Source organism: Primulina eburnea, chromosome 3 (assembly GCF_022965805.1).
Source record: "Primulina eburnea isolate SZY01 chromosome 3, ASM2296580v1, whole genome shotgun sequence".
NCBI classification, from domain to species: domain Eukaryota; kingdom Viridiplantae; phylum Streptophyta; class Magnoliopsida; order Lamiales; family Gesneriaceae; genus Primulina; species Primulina eburnea.
This window is the reverse complement of record NC_133103.1, coordinates 2,451,480-2,470,029: the sequence shown is the minus strand read 5'-3', so window position 1 is coordinate 2,470,029 and position 18,550 is coordinate 2,451,480. Positions and strand designations below refer to the sequence as shown.

Sequence of the window (18,550 nt, the reverse complement as noted above, 5' to 3'; positions counted from 1 at the left end):
ATCAAAGTAAAGAGCTTCTGTCTACTAAAAAGGGGGAAAAAAGATGAATTGCAACAAAAATTCGGTACATTAAATTAAAGTACAAAGAGCGAGAGACATTCTATTTTTCTCAAGCAAATGGCTCAGACCATGCAACTCGGCACTTGATCAGTTTACATGTACAGAAATCAAGAACTGCTCCAAGCTACTGTCTTTTTCATCGTTAACACAAAATAGTTCAACAGTTAAAAGCTGCCACCTCCCAAAGAAAATTTTGACACTTCTTCATCTTCATCCTCGTCCACAACATCAGAGCCATAATCTTTACTGAACCTCTCAAAATCATCATCCTTTTCCTCCTCATCGTCCTCTTCATCTAAGTCCATGCTTGTACTAGTGACTGCTTTATCCTTTAAACCAGTGCTCAATACCACAGTTTTTCCTTGTGACTTCTCCATATCTTTCTTGAGCTTATCCATGTTTTCTTTTCTACGTTCTTCCTCCAACCTTTTCTTTTCTGCCAGCCTCTTGTCAAGATCAGTCCTTCAAAAAGAGCCGAGATTAACAAAATGAAATCATTTTATAATTATATAGACTATGCAAAAGTTAGTTGAAGTGTGTACTTGTATGTTTCCATGTATTCCTCTGCACTAGCTTCAACGGCAGCAAAGAATGCATCCACTCCAGAACCAGTGACTGCAGAAATTCCGACAGATCTAAGATTTTTGTAAAACTCCTCCAATGCGAGGGAGAGGCTACGAGTAAGGGTTGATGTATAAGAGTGATCTGAATCTAGAGCTGCATGAAACACCTCGAAATCTTTCATCCACTGCACATGTATAGAACGAAAAGTGACACATATTCAAACCAAAACAGAAAATGGTACACACTGACTTGCATAGGGTGGTAAAGAAAATTGAAGAATATGATCAAGTAAGAGAACATCTGAAAAGTCAACCTTCATAAAGAAGAGGAAATAAAATAATTATACCTCCAAAGCAAACTGGTGTTGTGCGACATCTGTCTTATTAAATGCCAATACCAGAGGCAACCTTGTCTTGTAGAGGATGCTACAAGCATACAACATATTGCTCATGAAGGTAGCCGGGCTAGCTGAACGTGGTGTATCCACAACATAAGCAATTACCGTGGGAAATGTTGATGCAAAGGCTTCGGTAATAATAGCTCCAGATGCAGACCAAGTGAAAATTTCAATTTGGCCAGGAGTGTCAACAAGGACATAGTCAAGCTGATCTGCTCGTTTCTCGACCATTGAAATAACCTAGGATTGAAAAGATTATATATCAACACAAGGAGAACCATTAATGACTTCACTCAGTTTCTAAGCTTGCTGCGAACTCCAAGATTCTTGATTAGGCTCAAGTCATTCGACTCATCTAATATTAGCTTTCTTTTCAACTCGACTTATGAAGTTATAACAATCAAGGTTGAAACACACAAGGAAAAAAAAGTTCCGGCATCCTAGGTACACACTCTAGTTATCATCCTTAATTTTACAGTGCAAAAGTCAAACATAAGTACTGCAACAAACTAAAGACCCATTCAACAAGTGTCTTTTCCTACAGAAGACATTGCTAAAAAGATTTTTATTTTAATGTAGAATAACATGTCTACTGAAAAATATGGAAAGAAAACACTGTTATGAAAGATCATCTCTTCTCCCTATTTCTGCAATGAGGAACAAAGTATCTAGTTCAAGAGCCAATGCATTCAATTCAAATTATAAAGAATACATAGTCAGACTTTCTTGATCAATGGTGAAGTCAATGACATTTAAAGGTCGAAATGGCTAAGATCTAAAATCTATTATGAGACGAACAATATTGGGTCTTTATAACAAGCATGAGAAAAAAATTGAAGATCCACGCCTCAACAAGGGAAATAACTACCTAGTGAACAAAATTCTTTACTGGTACATATCATCTGCAAAATGCAGACTGAAACCGCTTTCGTTGCGCTGATTTTTTCCTATAATGCCAGTCACAAATACAACAGTAGGAATGTAATGAATAAGCAGAAACACTCTGAAAACTATACGAGCAAGGTTCACCAAAAAAAATATCCTGAACATTCCAAAAAGTAACCCACCTCATCAAACTTCGTTGAGAATAAGTTTAGAGAGGTCAAAATTCCACCATTTGGTCCAAGATTGTACTGCTTCATGACCTCCTTGTATCGGACAGTGTCTCTTATATCAATATTTGCACCATAGGGAAGTGTCAGGACAGCGGGATCAAGATTCATAACATAACCCCGAATGTTTGATGCCATTGTATGACAAATTAGCCGGTGAAGAAAAGTAGTCTTTCCACTTCCTGAAAATAATAAACCTTTCCATGAATCTACATAATACAATAAAACAAGAATAAAGTACTATAAGATAACATTACCTGCCATTCCCACAACAATTATGATAACTGGCTTTCTCTTAAAGCAAGTGGATGATTCTCCAATATTTAACCGCCCCATTGTCTTGAAAACATAATCATCCTCTTTACTCTTAGACTTCAAATAAAGAAGGAATTAATGCCATGCATGATATTGATGATATGCACAGAATTCAGAAAATCCATTGGAAAAACCGTAAAACATAGTGTACCTCATTATTGCCTTGAATCCCAGATGAAGTTTCCTCCGGTGCTTTCGAGTCTATATCCATCCCGTGAGATGAACAAGTGTAAATCCTCGAGCTACATTATCAATTACATCATATAACCATTAAACATAAAGAACAGAAACATCTAAGAGTAACACATGCAGTAGTTTCAGGAACAACCGAAATCCCACTGTAAACAAATAATTAAGAATCCAAGAGTCCAATCTTCAATATTTCTTCCTAGTCCAAAACCACAACTTAGCTCCGAAAATGACCACCTGAAACATTAATTTCGACATCCCTGATGACATTTTCCACGCTGCGGATAGTGTTGCTCAAAAAAAAAAAACAAACCAAGAACATGCTAAAGCTAAATATAACAAAATTTAACCCTCCCCCTAAAAAAGAGAAATCATTATCAACAGCATCATTTCAATTTTTTTCAAGAGGGAATTTTTCTACGATAAACTACGTTCCACTAAAAGCTCACCTCTAGAAAAGCCTGTGACGAGGGTGCCAAGCGAAGAACCGGTGTAGAAGGTCCGTTGTGTTGAGAGGAGCAATGACAGCAACCCTCAAATAAATACAAAGGCTTGCCCGTCGGTTTTGTTTCGACTTCTTAGTTTTTTTTTTTAATAGAAAAATTAATTATATTGATAAAATGAATAACAATAAATCATAATATCATATGTGAAATAAATTGATATGATATTGTTAAAAATTTAAAATTAACAAAACTAAAACATAAAAATTATTACTATAAAATTACCGAAATGACTTGCAATACCAAGTTAATTTGAAAAGGCAAAAACTTGTGTGAGACGGTCTCACGGGTATTATTTGTGAGACGGATCTCTTATTTGGGTCACCCATGAAAAAGTATCACTTTTTATGCTAAGAGTATTACTTTTTATTGTGAATATGGGTAGGGTTGACCCGTCTCACGGATTATGATCCATGAGACGGTCTCACATGAGACTCACTCATTTGAAAATTAAGTTCGATTAATTAAAAATTCCGATTTTTCCTTTTAGAAGCATATAATTCAGTTTATTCAATCTGATTATTTTTATAAAATATTTGTTAAATCAAATAAATCGAGTTTTTGTATAAATTTGATATATTTATATTCAATTTTTTTAAATAACATTTTTTTTTTCCTTAAAATTAAAACAAAACCAGCGAAATTTTTCCATATAAAACCAACAAATCGAACAAATTAATATCAATTATTTTGGTTTTCATCCGAGCTAATCGTATTTTCAGAATAAAAAATTAAACAATATATTTCTATCAAAAACTATTAAATTCTGAATATGGAAAAAAATGAAGCTTATTGATAGATTGGTTTACTCAGTTTAGATTTATATATATATACATAATGAAATTTATAATATTAAATCGAATAAATTAAAATTGATTATTTTGGTTTGTATCCAAAATTTTGAAATATAATCATAAAAATAAGATGTTTTATTTAAAAAAACGAATAAAAAAATTGAAGCTTATGCTTACTCAGCAATTTATTTAATTGAAAATTAGCATAAGAACACCATTGACAAAATAATTGATAATTGGTTAAAATAATATATGATTATTTATCGATATCAATGATATAATTGAATCAGTATAAACGAGCAACCACAGAGTAAATAAATTTCGGTAATCTAAACAGAAAATAACAACAAAATCAAGGATTAAGACATGATTTAAAATATTATTTTTTGAGCCAAAAACTCATCGCATAGTAATCAGTAAAGCACTTGAATAATGCAGAGCCAAGTACAGAGATTGCAGCCATTTCCCGATTCTTTATTAAAAGAGAACAGTACTTCAAATCAGCACACCAAAGTTGGAACTTCGTAAACTACATCATTAAGATAACTTGCTTCCAATACATAAATAATACATTACTCTGCTCCAACTTAATACATAAAAAACATTGCCGATCCTTCGGGTATACTGCAAAGCCAGAGACATTAAGAAACCTACATGAAAACATCTAACACATCAGGACACTCCTAAACTCATAAGATCTTCCAACATTTAAATCCAAGTATCACCCGTTAGGCAATCTACATATTTATATCAGGTACAAGTACAGCATCCACTTTTACACAATGAGTTAAGTTGTTTCAAACATCTAATACCATCTAGAGTTCATTGATATAAAGCATATACACTGCACAAGAATCTTGTTAACTTGGATTCACCTGTGACAATATCTGACCCTAAGCATGACAAGCAAACCAAGTTTCTGAAAGGCTATAAAAGTTGAACTATATTTAGCAGTGGTCAAAAGATCTAAAAAACGATCAAAAATGATATTTTTGAATGACATTGGTACAGATGATCGCAAGAAAAAACCCACAGCGGTCATCTACACCACGAGCATGACCTGAATTACCTCAAATCCATAACTTGTAATCAATCTAATCATGGCGTGCAAATGAAATTTATGAACAATGACAACACCACATACAGCAATCAAAAGACCATATAAAACCAGTAGACGGCACTAGTTCGCAACCCCCAATTGCTTGTTGACAATTGCATCTCACATCCATATTCAAAAGAGCAAAAAGCTAACTGAATATATATGTTTAAATGACGTAACTTTTGGTATCTAAACAATACAAGCACACACACACCCACATCTATGTTAATGTCAAAAAGAACACCGAGCTAGTAAACATGTGCAGATCAAATCATATTAGCAGTTACCTTCTAAAGTACAGCCAGCCTTAGGCATTCCGCGAAGAAATCATCCCAGTTTGTCTAGCATAAGCGAAAATCCCACCAGCTTCGATCACTGGTCCAGCATCACCAATGGGCTTCAACTTATAATCTTTCCCAGTGGTATGATTAATTAGCTTGCTTTCACTTTCTCCAAGCTCAATGGTAACAACATCTCCAGTCCGACACTCAACACACAACCTCGCCTCCGACTCCAATGGATAAACCTCCCCAGTTGAAACTGAATTCCTAAAGAAAATCCTCGCATACGACTGAGCCACCACAGCGGAAACACCTGCGGCGCCGAGGGCCACGGGGGCATGCTCCCGGGAAGAGCCACAACCAAAGTTTTCGCCGCCAATCACAATGGAGTACTTGGATTTCATCTCCCCGGGTTCAATGAATCTGGTTTCAAAGGAGGAAGGTAACCCGATCAAGGCATAGGAACCTAGTTTTTCGTACTCATCCGGTTTTGAAGGGACTAGGGTCAGGTACTCGGCGGGGATGATTTGGTCAGTATCAATGTTGTCTCCGGTGACATAGCAGAGGCCATGAAATGATGTGGCCGCTCTTGTGGCAGCGGAGCCGGAGGGAGTGGCGGCGGTAACGAATTTGGGGAGATTGACAGGGGTTTTAAGGGGTCTCAAATCAAAATTTGGGGCTGAGAAGGGGAATTTGAGGGAGGATAAAGCGTAGAGAGAGATCGATGAAGAGTCTCGAATTGGTTTGCAAGTGGAAGGATTTGCAAAAGCTGAAGCGGCGGCTGCCATTTCTTCTGTTGGATGTAGGGAAGGCAAGTGGTGCTCGGAGCGATTTATGGCCACTATGCGTGTATGTGTATGTTTGTGTGTGTGTGTATATATATATAATTTTATATTAAATTAAATATTATTAAATGTGAATGAGAAGAAAAATAACAATTTTCATCTTATAGTATATATATATATATATATATATATTTACACAATTTTATATTAAATTAACTATTATTAAAATGAATGAGAAGAAAAACAGAAGTTTTGCATCTTAAGAAATTCCCAATTAAGAAACTTAAACCATTGAGTAGAGAAACATATCTTATAAAAGTGTATCCAACATGATTATCTCTTGCATCAATGGAACATGGAATGGGGTGTGTCCCATCAAGGAGCCATGATATCAAGGGTTTGCATTTTAGAATAATTTTAATTCTATGTATGTTTTTATACATTCAAAATTTCTTTTGTCTACGTTGTAAATATTCAGATATTGTTTTATACGCTAGTCTATTACTTTTTTAGACTAATGAATAAAGATCTTGGTCCTCCGCTGAAGGCCAGGAAGCTATCCGGTGGTGGTTGCGTTTCGAACCGGGACCCGTTGAACTTCGTTGGCTCCGCAAATATGGATTTTCCATCTGTGTCGTAAATGCTGCCCACACCACCTGATTCACATTTCAACCATATGTTACGTTGAGAGAGTCCAACATATCGTTTTGATAGCTGGCAAAAGATCATCTTTAAATTTATAAAGGGTGCCGCTTGAATCACATTAATTAATGCAAATAGGTTAATAAAATATAGATTCAAGTGATTTCAAATCCCAAAGGGTGATAAAATTTTGGTACCTGCAAGCAAAACTTTGGGAATTAGGTACCCTTCATATTAAAATCTTGGAGGACCTTCCGAAATGAAAAAAAACACTGGCGGATTCATCCTCCCACTCTCCATGTATATTTCATCCTCGCTAAATCGTCCCACGTTAGAAACTCCCCGCTTGCCATGCCCCTCGCAATCTCCTCTTGTTCTGCATCGATGGAAGAGGAGCCAGAAATTTTATGTAGAATCAGAACAAACATATTTTTGTCCTAACTTTAGACATATGAAACGAATTGAACTTGTCTGTAAAAAAAAAAAAAAACACAGCACGTATACCTTCGAGAATGTTGTTGTAGATTGATGGATCCTCGGCTAAAAGCTTGATCAAGAACGTGAGAAGGGTCGAGGTTGTGTCGTGCCCCGCGAGCATTGCAACAATACAGTTGTCCACAATTTCGTCATCAGATAGTGAAGCTTTACCTGTCTCATCGTGAATGCTTATCAAGCTAGTTATCAAATCTTGTTTATAAGCAGAATTAAGTAGAAGTGGGAGGAATAGAAGAAGTGCAAACAAAATTGCAGTTCCCATGCAGACAAATATGTATGTATTTCTCTTGATTTCGTATGAACTTTTACGTACTTATATTGAATAAATATGGCTTTTGCTTCAGGCAATTAAACAGGGTTTAATAATATTGTCTAGTGCTGGTAAGTATCTTGATGAGTTTTGGTACAGATCGAATCGTTCTATCACTTCATACATATGTAATATGTTGTTACTGTTTTTAAAAAAATAATAATATTATCATATTTTCTTCGTTAAAACTTTATAATTATGATCACCACTTATTATTTATTTGCATTTCTATCTTTAGAAAATGTATTGGTAATGAATTATATAACTTAACATTAAGAAGTTTAGCAAAACAAATTACATAGACATGAACTAAAGATTCGATGTATAGGAAAGATTCTATCTTCATTCCAAGTTTCCAAATTAGAAGTTTCCATTTCTCGTTTTAAAATTTGGAAGCTTGCAGTCGTCATTTGCCTATATTTTTCTATATAAAAAATTGTTTTCATCCTTAAGACTGAGCATAACAGCTTGAAAGCATCGATTCCCATGAGAATTATACTTGTCCGGTGATACCCCATGGATGGGCCTACTACCCCTGGCCTATCTTAAGCCCAAATGGAAGACAGGCTCATCAAGATCTCAGGTATTCTCCTATAAATACCAGGTTTGAATGTTCATTTGATTCATTCACTATATCGTTTTCAGCAGCACTTTTAGCTGCTTTCTTCATATATCCTCGGTCTCTGACTTGAGCGTCGGAGGGGCTACGTCAGGACACTAACCTCCTGGCCTCCTCCTAACGATCTTATTTGTGATTTCAGGGTCAGGATAATTTCAAAACCTGTGTCTGGACTAGTGACAGTGGCTGGAATCGGACCCTAAGTTTCTCATGAGTATCATCCAGGAATTGAGATTTCAAGAAAATTATGAATTAACAAATGAATTTAAAAGAATATGCATCTGTAAAATAGTTGACATACATGCTTGTACACTTACACGTTGTTATCAACTTTATGTTAATACTAATACTAATTTTATTACGAGAGTAATACATAGTAGATCTATCATATTTTTTTCCAAAGTTAAATACGATTAAAACTGGTTGAATATATAAAGTAATATACGCTGAGTTACAACTAAATTAATTTGTATTTATACAAATTAAGTACTGTTTGGTACCACAATTAACTCACACACCAAACAACATATAAAAAGTGATCAGTTACTTATATCTATCATTTTTTATTACGCGTATAATACGTTCATACCCTTTTATCATCTTATCTTACGATTAAAATTCGGGAATTTTTGTAGCAATTAATTCACGCCACAAATATATATCCTACAAAGATTATGATCACATACCTGAAAAGCCAACTTAATCAACAAGAGTTGAGTGAACATGTTTGAGAACTAATAATATTTTACAACTAAATTAAAGGTTTTCGAGGGCAACATTTAAAGGGTTAAAAGTCAACGATTTTAGAAGTCGATCAAAGGGGAACATCGTGCCGAAATGGTTATTCCTCCTTGAATAATATATTATTGGGGTCTTTCACTTGTACACTATTAAAATGATATCCGATGAAGAGACCGGACTCGTAGTTCAGTGATCTCATCTCGTCAGATTAATTGGCTCCTCTTTCAGAGTTCGATCTTCCCTTCTCGTGTGTTGTTGTAATAAAAAAAAATGATAAACGAGAATGGGTCAAATAAAAAACAAAACAAATATTAAAATTTTGCTATTTTATATATAAAAAAGCAAGGAAAATTAATTAATAGATTGGAATGTAATTGAGAAAATTAAAGAGGCTAATTTCTATTTTCCAAAAAAAAAAGTCTCTAATTTCACTTATAATTGGAGCAGAAAGTAGCATGACACGGTTCATTATTACAAGTACAATAAAAAGCGAACACAGAGCTACCAAGGTCACAAAAGCTCCCAAAAACACCTATAAACAACCATCTCTCTCCAGCGTTTTCATTTCCAGTGTCCGCATTAGCGCACGTTTTCATCCTCCGGCTATCTATGCTTGCTGTAGCCTCCACCCTGATCCCTGTCGCGATTTCTATCTCTGGACCCTCTGGAGTGGCGGTGCTCCTCCACCTCCATGGCATCAGCGGGCGGGGGACGATGATCTGTACCGTGATGGCCGCCTTTTGAAATGCTTTTCTTCATCACTGCTATCATGATGTTCTTCACGGTATCCAGCAATGGCATGACTACTTTTTCTTGACCCAGACACAATTTTATGGTGTTCTTCATGGTATCCATTTGAAGAAGGGGCCGGCTGGCGGTGACTGGAAGGACCTGTTGCTGGGGAGGCAGAAGAGGAAGGAAGTTTCCTTTTCTTCGGAACTGAGGTGTCCTCAGCTGGGAAACTGATACGAGAGAAGACACTAGCCTTATTATGCTTGTCAGCCATCGAGGGGGGTTGAGGCCGGGCAACTGGTGGGGACTCCGATGGACGCTGGTGGCTGCTGCGGTGGTGGTGGTCACCGAGTCGTCGATGGTCATCGTCATGATAATCTCGGCTCCGGTGTTCGTCTGGCTTCCTCTTGGACAGTGGGCGGGGTACCTCAGGGGGGTCACGGGAGTTGGGATCAGGGGAATGCCTCTCAGACCGATGGCGGTGGGTAGGACGATCTGGGCTAGATGCAGAGGGAATAGACTTCTGCACCAGTTAACCAACGTTAAACAGTTATCTCAAAAATAAAAAACGAAGCCCAACTAAGTGGAAACCATTAAACGGGGTAAAATTCAAGATCCATATTTCTACCGTCTAGCAGCGTAGGTCAACGGCGTGTGTTGTTTTCTTCTTTACCCAAGATGTCTAGCACGTCAAATCCATTTTCAAATTTTCATTTTCTTAATGGGTTATTTATATAATTAAGATTTAATATATACTTCTCATCCAACACAAGTTTCTCGTGATTCACAAAAAACTTTTAGTTATGAAAAATAACACCACCTAGTGAACGAGGTTTTAAAACAAAATTCTGTTAAGTCAATTGGTTCATCGGACGCAGTTTTTTTTTTTATTTTTTTTATATACTTCAAAGAAGAATAACTTTGACCAAGCAGATACACTTCCAAATCCGACCAATACGTCGGAGCTCTTCAATGAAAATCATCCATGCATACAGAAAGAACCACTTTTTTGTACCAAAACATCCATATGCATGGAACACAAATTTGGAACAAATGATAGGAAAAACAGGATGTGGCGCCTCGTTACAATGGAAACTTTTGTAAAAGAAACTAGCAGACTGGCAGGGGTCGGGGGGCAAACCCAAAATAGGTAAATATTTCAAACCCAAAAAAGAAGAGAAGAAAGCATCGCCCATGCAGATTATATCTACAGTACCCATGCAAAAACATCAAGATCACTTGCAACAACATTGAAGGCAATAGGCTATTACACAAACAATTAAATGAAATGGGAAATAATTTTAATCGGCCATGTTCCTTTGGAGGCAAGTCTATCGGGATATGAGAAACTGAAAATTCTCTTTCGAAATTCACTGTTATTCTCGACAGCATGATTTCTGAAAAACTATATGGTTGACCATAAAATGTACCTGCATCATTCGCACAAAAATAATAAACTAATAACAGTAGGCTGATAAAGATGCATACAGATTTGGATCTCATATTAGGGAGACCGACTGAGCTTGCTTCTCTTCCATATTCCCGATCTTTAGACAACTCCCTGTAGAAAAGGAACATTAAAACCTCTTTATGAAAGTAAAAATTACATATAGCAAAGCAACGATTTCCTTTTTTGAGTTATCAAAAAGGATGGAGATGGAGTACTCGAATCTGATATAAAAGCTCATTCAGCTCCTTTTTCTTTTAATCATTTAATTAATTTCATCAAGAGAGGCATGGGCGAGACCATTACATTCACAACCAACATGGCAGAAGTAATTCATCAGGTAATTACAGTTTTAACTTTTAGGCATCTCCTGCTAACAAAATAATAGTCCAACTGATGCTTGAACCATGGAAATAAGATTCATTTAGTTAAAAAGCAAATAGACACACAAGAAAGGGTTGTTCTACTAACATGTCCCTGTGACGCTCCACTTCGCGTTTCCTCTTCAAATTGGCTTTTCGAGCTTCAAATTCTTCTCTGCTCATGGCAGGTGGGGGTGGCCCAGCATTAAATCCCATTGCAAGCTCTGCAAGATCCCTGAAATGCATAGTAAGTATCCGTGAGACATCATATCTAAAGACAATAAAAAACGAGTGGTCGGCAATCTGCAATTAAGAAAATAAGAGAACACCTGACATTTTCAATTGAATTCCTCAAGTGGGACAAGTATAAATTTGATGGGAGTAATTTTTACAAAAATCATAAACCAAGTATACTTACATCTGAGGGGGGGCATATGGTAACATACAACCTGGTCCTCCTCCAAATGGGTCCTGGGGAAACACACCTCCAAATGGCATATCCATAGGTCCAAACCCATATCCCATGTAAGGCATAGGACCGGGATATTGGGGCACAAATCCATCGAATCCAGGCTGAATACCATTCCAATAAGGATTAAATGCGGATGGACCCAAAGGCATCATGTAATTATCAGGTGCAAGGTCCTGGGCGGTTCTCCATTGCATCTCAGCAGCTGCAGAACAACAAAATTTTAAGACAATTAGCATGACTATCAATGAGCTCAGATTACATTGGATCTTCTCAACGCAGCTAAATGCTTTTGCAAGTTGCAACTACAAGTTGACACAACTTCTATCCAACACAAATCTGAGTATACTTTTAATGCACAAATCTCAATCCAAGTGAATGTGAACTCAGGTATCTCACAAAAATATTAGACTTGTCGTAAAAATAAAATCACTACGGAACCCAAATTATGCAGCTTTACACAATCATAATTTAAATAAGACATTAATGAAGATTGACCAACATAACTCACTCAACAAGTTCGTAAACGCCCACAAAAGTATACAAAGAAAATTAGCCTTCAGCAATATAAGCTTTTAGCTTCAAGCACAGCAATGAACAAACTGAATTGCAAGATAGAAACATGATATGAAGCTTAAATTGGACTTGGTTCCAAGCTTGTAAATTCTGTCAAATAAGGTCGATCTTCAAGTACAATAATCTTTGTAATAAGATACTTCGAGAACACAACCTCAGTAAAATTCAAGTTGATTGCAAACCTAATAAAGCCCAGCTCGCTCAACTTGATGAACACTTCCATGCATTGATATCCAAAACTAAAAGTGCTATATTTTGTAAGGAATTTTTTTTAAGACTAAATTTTGAAAATAAATATTCCATCAAAAAGAGGTATACAGTAGCTGACAAGTAAATATAACTGCAAATAACAAAACTATACCGCTATGAGGCATTTGGATTTTCTTCTTTTTCTTCTTTTTTCCTGTTAAACAGAAGTAATATTTTCGTATCAGACTCCAACCTTTGTACTGAAGCTGTAATATCTACTGAAGGACGATGAGATAGAGAGCCCTGCCTCAGAACATTTGATTTAAGTACGTGTATGTAATAAGCCATTTTCTCCATTACCTGCTTCCATTGAGAGTAGCCTCTGCTGCACCTCTTCATCAGCCAATTGAGTATTTGCTGTTATTGCTGTTTCTTTAACACTTTTTGAATCATGGGTAGCTTCAGAAACATCTGGCACTTTTAGACTTTTCCCTTTCTCTTGAATCTGGGTAGAGGAAGGAGCATTGACAGCTTTGTCTTCTACAAGGTCTACAATCTTTGAAGATTCTTCCTTTTGAGGTTGTGGTGCAGGCATCTGCTCTCCTTTGGAGGCAGCAGACTGAGTGGGGGAAGGAACCTTAGCATGTGGATTGCGTGACTCCATATCTACACCACACAGTTATTGAAGAGGCGGTGAGTTGAGAAAACTTAAAATGTACACTTCTGCGTAAATAAACAATACATTAAGCTTTGGGAAATCAAATGTAAATGAAAATCAATTCATCATGACTCAAACCTTGGATTTGAAAAGCACTGCCACCATCTTCAGCACTGCTATTATTGGCTTCCAAAATGCGATTAATGGTATCCCTGAGAGTCTTGTTGGGTAGAAGATCATCAGCAAGAATATTTGTGGCCCCACAGATGCACGATGATTTCGAAATGATATGTTCTCTTATACCTAACAAAAAGCATCAGACAGATTAAACTAGAAAAATTAAGGATTTGCCACTATGCCTTCCATCAAAACACTCCACCTCTCAATGAGTCATCGCCACAAAACAAGATGTTCAAATTGCTCAAAATAATAATTATCTGCCGTAACAATAGTCAAGACAAACTGCAAGCTTACATTTATCGCAAAAGCTCTTAAAACAACATTTGCTCGTAAGGACAGCATCTTTCATTACTTCTTTACAAAGAGGGCAGTGCAGTTCTGGTGGAAAATCACCAACAGTTCGTAAGGATGGCATTCCCTCAATCTGTTTCTCAAAAGCAGCCCTGTAAAAGTAACCTGTAAGGAAATACCACTGACTGAAAACAATCAACAGTACAAAGGCAATTGTAAGGAAAGCATTACTCATTTGGCTTTAATACAGCAACTGCCCCACTCGGTAATGCATAAGAGCCATCTGGAGTAGCCATCAACATGGATTTTGGAATTCCAGTTGGAGGCTTGACCCTTTTTATGTCATAATTGGGATCGCCATTTGTTGGGCAGTGCTGAATGAAATGACCTGAGCAAGAAAACAAGACTATAAAATACCCCTTCTCCTAATAAAAGCCAAGTCACCAGTTTGTTTGTTTATATTTATAATATGCATATCCATTTAAGGTAACTGTCACTTGAGAGGTTTTCAGTAATTAGATCATTGCTAGAAATATAATCAACTATTTCAGTTGCAGAACATACCAGGCACTTTGCATCTGTGACATATGTAACCCTGTGGTGGTATTTTCTTCTCCAATCCACCTCGCCCTGAATGATAGAAACAATCAGAATTTAAAAGGCAAATTTAGACAATAAAACAACTGGAACAATTCAATATTAGAGAACTGAATTCTCATAAAAAAGAAAAAGTATGTTCAGTTAATCTCTACAAAAGACCGTATGAACTTTTTATTTACCAGTAATATACATGCTCTTACTCAAACTTAACACTTCTAAACACAGATAAATGCATTTATCGATACAGATACAAGTTTATAACCTACATTAGAGAAACAAAATAAGATATAATAAAGAAAAACACTTTGCCCAAGACAATTTCAAGACATCTGGTAAAGGATAAATAAATCACCAAAACCGCGTCCACCCATCATTCTTCCACCCATGCCTCGTCCAAAGCCTCTACCAGGACCAAAGCCATCAGCAGGTTGACTGAATGATTAAAACGAGAAAGTTCAAAACATTAACTACAAAACAAAAACCATAAATATCAAATAACAAAGCACAATGATAACACCATAAGACATCTCACCGCTGCCAATCTAAGGCCGGAGTGTCAATTAAAGCCTTTATTTTACTATCCTCGTCCTCTTTGCTAACAGGTGGGGGATGATTTTGAACTGCATTGTTCAACTGGACCGGAACAGTTTCAGGAATAGCATAAAGATCATTTCCAAACTCATCCCATTCTAAATCTTCAGCCTACAAGGACCAAGAGTTGAACATTTGTCATGTTTAGATACTAAACTGACACAAGAATTTGTACCACATCCAATTTTACAGTCCTTAAAAAAAGGTGATAAAATAATGCAGGTTTAACAAAGGAAGCTCACATATTTCATGGAAGATTGAGCTGCTCCACCCAAGTTAATTTTAACAGTTTGAAGATCATCAGAATAAATTTCCACCTTTACCCTACAATAGTTATTAGAACACTTAAATAAGCAATAAGGATATCTTTCAATGATGTCAAAGTATATTATTTGATCATTGTTTTGGAGCATGTTCATTGCGTTATGCATCACTGTTAAATCACAGGCTTTAATAGGTCCCAGACAACAAAAATTGGTGATCTGTGAACAAGAGTGCAAAGCTAAACCCACATCAACTTTTCAGCAGACATTTTGTTCTTCTCATCTGACTTAACATCAATCTTTGATACAAAACTAAAATGCTTTATTTGCTTAGTTCTTGGGGATTAATAAGTAAACTAACTGAACAAAATTAAGGATTAAGACAATACTCTTCTTGCTCAGCAACAGGTGCAGTAATTATGGGATTCCTAGGTCGTCCAGGAACTCGGCGAATCAAAACTGAAGTATTTTTTGGGATTAACGTTCCTTCATCAAGATACTCTGAAACCGCAAATTACACAACAATGAAAAGTGTATAAACGTTAAAAACGAACATATATACGACCAAAGAAAAACATCCATAAAGCCCCTCAGAAAGCCACTACCAATTGTTATTTGCCCATCTAAGATCAAAATAACCCATTCTTGAGTAATGATCTTGATAAACCAAGAAGTAAGAGTTGATGCTCGCATCGCAAGCAACTTCAAATCTGACCAAACTGAAGAAAATTATACAGTTCGGTCATACCTAGGCTCTCACCCAATGATTGGGAAGATTAGTGGAATAATCTTACATTTTATAAACACCCTTATCGAAGGGTTTCTCAAAAAGCAGATTGTGAATTGAAAGCACCTACATAAATCGTGGATGAAATATCCAAGCCTGTGTCCACGTTTTGTAGATATAGAAGGAGCTATAAGCAGACAAGTAACTAGGGATACATCCAAGGTCAATCAAATGTATGGAACAGACCAAGTACATAACTCTGGCTACAATACAGAACCACAATATAAAATTGCACACACACCGCATCGGTCGAACACATTATGTAATTGAAAGTTCACATCAGTTTCAAACCAGTTAGATTTCGGGAAAATCACCTATAATAAAGTTAATGAGACCAAGGACCGAACAAATTCAAAACAACCTTCTGATTCCTCAGACTTTTCCCTTCAACACACAAATGCTATCACAAACACAAGTAAAATATGACTACCAAGAAATGAACAAGAAGCTTTAAAATGTGACAATATTTAAAAATTGAATTTCTGAAAAAATTCGCAGAGAACCAAAACCAACCTTCGTTAGTCTGAGCGTTGGTGACAACAAGGTCAAAATCAGTACCCCTTCCCAAATGCTTTAATTCAAATATTTTTTCTTTCAAGTGCCCAACCGGTATAAAGTTGCCATCGATGGCAACTGAATCGTAATCTTTCGCACTTTTAAATTTATAGTAAACTGCCATATTTTTTTCAATCTTTTCTTTGAATTTTTTTCCTGTATCTCCACAGAGAAGCACGGCGAGCGATATCAAAGGATAAAAAATAAAAAACCTGCCATTTAATTGAAAAGAAAAACAGAGGTGTACAATCGATGATCAAGAAACTATTCTCTCTTTCTTTTCCTCTCAATTTGTTGCAACTCTCAAGAAAAACAATCGAACGGACTAATAACTCCGCTGACGCAAATCCAATATCCTTCAAATCTTTTACAATTACAAACTTCCAGATCGGAAATCCTCTTCAATCTTCGATTGAGAAAATTGACATTCGAATTCGGAATCGCGAGAAAATCAACTAGCCATGTAGAAATGGACAGATCTGGTAGATCAGATGAAATCACGGACAAAATCCTCCCGACAACGTTGAATCAAATCGCCGATAACTTATTCTCTTCGAGTGAAAATTTCGAAGCCAATAAACGAATAAGAAACCCAAAAACCGTAGCTGCGTAGAAAAAAAACTTGAATTCACGAACGAATCGTAGACCAAAAGCAGCGCACACTCGACAGAAAATTGTTGAAGAACGACGGAGCAACACTAGTGTTGATTAATCCTTCTTTGCAACTTTTCAGAAATTTGCGCATGAAACAACGTCATTGAAAAATCGAAGGATGATAGGACAAATCGAAACTTCGCGTCCGTGGTTTACGTGAAATGAAGAGGATTAGGGTTTCTAGTTTCTACGCGGACACAGTTGTCTGTTTCGGTTGTTGTGCGAGTACCATGATACGGAAGCCCCCGGGCCCGAATGATATAGATTTTTTGCGATTCTTATCCGGGTCGGTTCCCGTTCCACAATCGGGTCGCGGAGTTCGGATCACGCATTGGGCATATATTTGGCCATATTATTTAGATTTTAGTATAATGGTTATTCTGCACACGCGATGCGTGTGTATAATTTTTTTATCATTATCGATGGGCTAAAGTGAAATTTAACAAATTATGGAAGAAATAAATTGATATTTGAATTGTTGAAGTAAAAAAATAAAATAAATTGTGTGTTGAAATTTAAAAAACAAAGTTGTAATATTAGTATCATATAAGGATAAAATTGAAAAAAAAGTTGGTGTCCTCTCTAGGTAGGAATGTAATCGAGTCGAACCGAGCCGAACTCTTGAATGTTGGAGCTTGGTTCGTTTATAATCGAGTCGAGTTCGAACTTTATTTAACGAATATATGCAATGGCTCACGAGCTCATTCAAACTTTATCGAGCCTAAACAAGCTTAATAAATATGAATTATATATTTAAATTTTCATTAAATTAATTAAAAATAAATGTATAGTCTCCGATTTCTTTCGTCCGAATCGACTTTGAAACGCCGTCTAAACGCGAAACAAATTATATATTTGTTATCTGCGAGTCGAGGGCTTTAGACTGAGGTAATTTTCTTCTGGTTTCAGCAGCTTTAAATATCAAAGTGCTGGAATAGCATGTATTTGAAGTTGAATTTCTGATATGTAGTAGAATAACCGACAATAAACTCGTATTCAAAGTCGGAATTGAATTATGATATGATTATGATTTGATATGAATTTTTGAAGTTTCAAATGATATTTGAAACTCATATTAATGATTTTGGAGTATGTTATTGATTGAAATGAGTATGTAATTGATGTAGATAAAGTGTATCTTCCAGCTACATCAATTGGAACGAAGAATTGAGGTATGTTGCGACCGGGTAACATACGACAGGTATCTGTATTATATGATATATGATTGGATTGATTTGATTGGATTGGATTGGAATACGTGTCTATGTGCCTATTTGATGATTTGATGTG

At 36.2% G+C, this 18,550-nt stretch overlaps 3 protein-coding genes across 10 annotated transcripts; all 3 read right to left on the bottom strand.

The window, feature by feature from the left end:
* Positions 1–15: 15 nt before the first annotated feature.
* Positions 16–3,212, bottom strand: LOC140825285 (GPN-loop GTPase QQT2-like). 8 transcript variants are annotated; one of them, XM_073186960.1, is made up of 8 exons: positions 3,087–3,212; positions 2,777–2,874; positions 2,600–2,690; positions 2,391–2,505; positions 2,089–2,315; positions 971–1,261; positions 603–808; positions 16–522 (listed from the first exon to the last, which is right to left on the bottom strand). In XM_073186960.1, exons 3-8 carry the CDS (start codon positions 2,657–2,659, stop codon positions 225–227), a joined length of 1,197 nt encoding a protein of 398 aa, XP_073043061.1. In that variant the 5' UTR covers positions 2,660–2,690; positions 2,777–2,874; positions 3,087–3,212; the 3' UTR covers positions 16–224. The 8 variants fall into 8 exon arrangements, with proteins under 8 accessions (XP_073043061.1, XP_073043064.1, XP_073043059.1 ...); XM_073186963.1 differs by having other exon boundaries at positions 2,391–2,499; XM_073186958.1 differs by having other exon boundaries at positions 2,600–2,874.
* A 1,175-nt stretch (positions 3,213–4,387) lies between these two features.
* On the bottom strand, positions 4,388–6,176 carry LOC140825284 (3-isopropylmalate dehydratase small subunit 1-like). Its single transcript, XM_073186957.1, has 2 exons — positions 5,321–6,176; positions 4,388–4,584 (listed from the first exon to the last, which is right to left on the bottom strand). Exon 1 carries the CDS (start codon positions 6,100–6,102, stop codon positions 5,341–5,343), a length of 762 nt encoding a protein of 253 aa, XP_073043058.1. The 5' UTR covers positions 6,103–6,176; the 3' UTR covers positions 4,388–4,584; positions 5,321–5,340.
* Positions 6,177–9,313: 3,137 nt separating this feature from the next.
* Positions 9,314–17,496, bottom strand: LOC140825282 (E3 ubiquitin ligase PARAQUAT TOLERANCE 3-like). Its single transcript, XM_073186956.1, has 15 exons — positions 16,565–17,496; positions 15,654–15,765; positions 15,244–15,325; positions 14,943–15,112; positions 14,763–14,842; positions 14,375–14,440; positions 14,042–14,198; positions 13,814–13,962; positions 13,478–13,642; positions 13,042–13,347; positions 12,854–12,895; positions 11,866–12,121; positions 11,557–11,682; positions 11,127–11,199; positions 9,314–10,161 (listed from the first exon to the last, which is right to left on the bottom strand). The coding sequence occupies exons 1-15, from the start codon at positions 16,728–16,730 to the stop codon at positions 9,604–9,606; spliced, it is 2,508 nt and encodes an 835-aa protein (XP_073043057.1). The 5' UTR covers positions 16,731–17,496; the 3' UTR covers positions 9,314–9,603.
* Between the last annotated feature and the right edge of the window lie 1,054 nt (positions 17,497–18,550).